General features: G+C 54.8%; 1 protein-coding gene across 1 annotated transcript in view; it reads left to right on the plus strand.

Annotated features, from left to right (window-relative positions):
• The window catches only part of IGF2R (insulin-like growth factor 2 receptor), a 99346-nt gene that overhangs the window by 62582 nt on the left and 36313 nt on the right, over nt 1-451 (plus strand). The window contains 1 exon segment of the mRNA XM_010840920.1: nt 270-451. This exon segment is cut by the window's right edge and continues 11 nt beyond it. Coding sequence (XP_010839222.1) covers nt 270-451 — 182 coding nt within the window.

Consider the following 451-nt stretch of genomic DNA (forward strand, 5'->3'; position numbering starts at 1 on the left):
TATTGTTGCATGCAGACTGTCTCATACATTTAAAGATACAGGGCTGTCTAAACCATTAGAGGCAGTTTATGGGCATTGCTGTTTGGGCTTTGGTTTTTGCCTTATGTACTAGCTTTAGGATTTAATTGCCCAGACGTGGCAGGTTGGTCATTTCCGTGATATTGAAGAGTAGCAGCTGTTTGGCAGGGCAGGGTTTGCGTTGCGGGGTTGTGTCTGCGGTGGGTCACGCAGCCTGAGCTGGTGTGCGGTTCTCGCCCTCTGGCCTGCAGTTCAACGTGTGCGGTGAGATGCCCGCCTGTGGCACCCTGGATGGGAAGCCAGCTTCCGGCTGCGAGGCAGAAGTCCAGATGGACGACATGAAGACCCTGAAGCCGGGCAGGCTGGTGGGCCTGGAGAAGAGCCTGCAGCTGTCCACTGAGGGCTTTATAACCCTGAACTACACGGGGCTTCC

The sequence above is a fragment of the Bison bison genome, unplaced genomic scaffold, assembly GCF_000754665.1.
Source record: "Bison bison bison isolate TAMUID 2011002044 unplaced genomic scaffold, Bison_UMD1.0 scf7180017864148, whole genome shotgun sequence".
In the NCBI taxonomy this organism is placed as follows: Eukaryota; Metazoa; Chordata; class Mammalia; order Artiodactyla; family Bovidae; genus Bison; species Bison bison.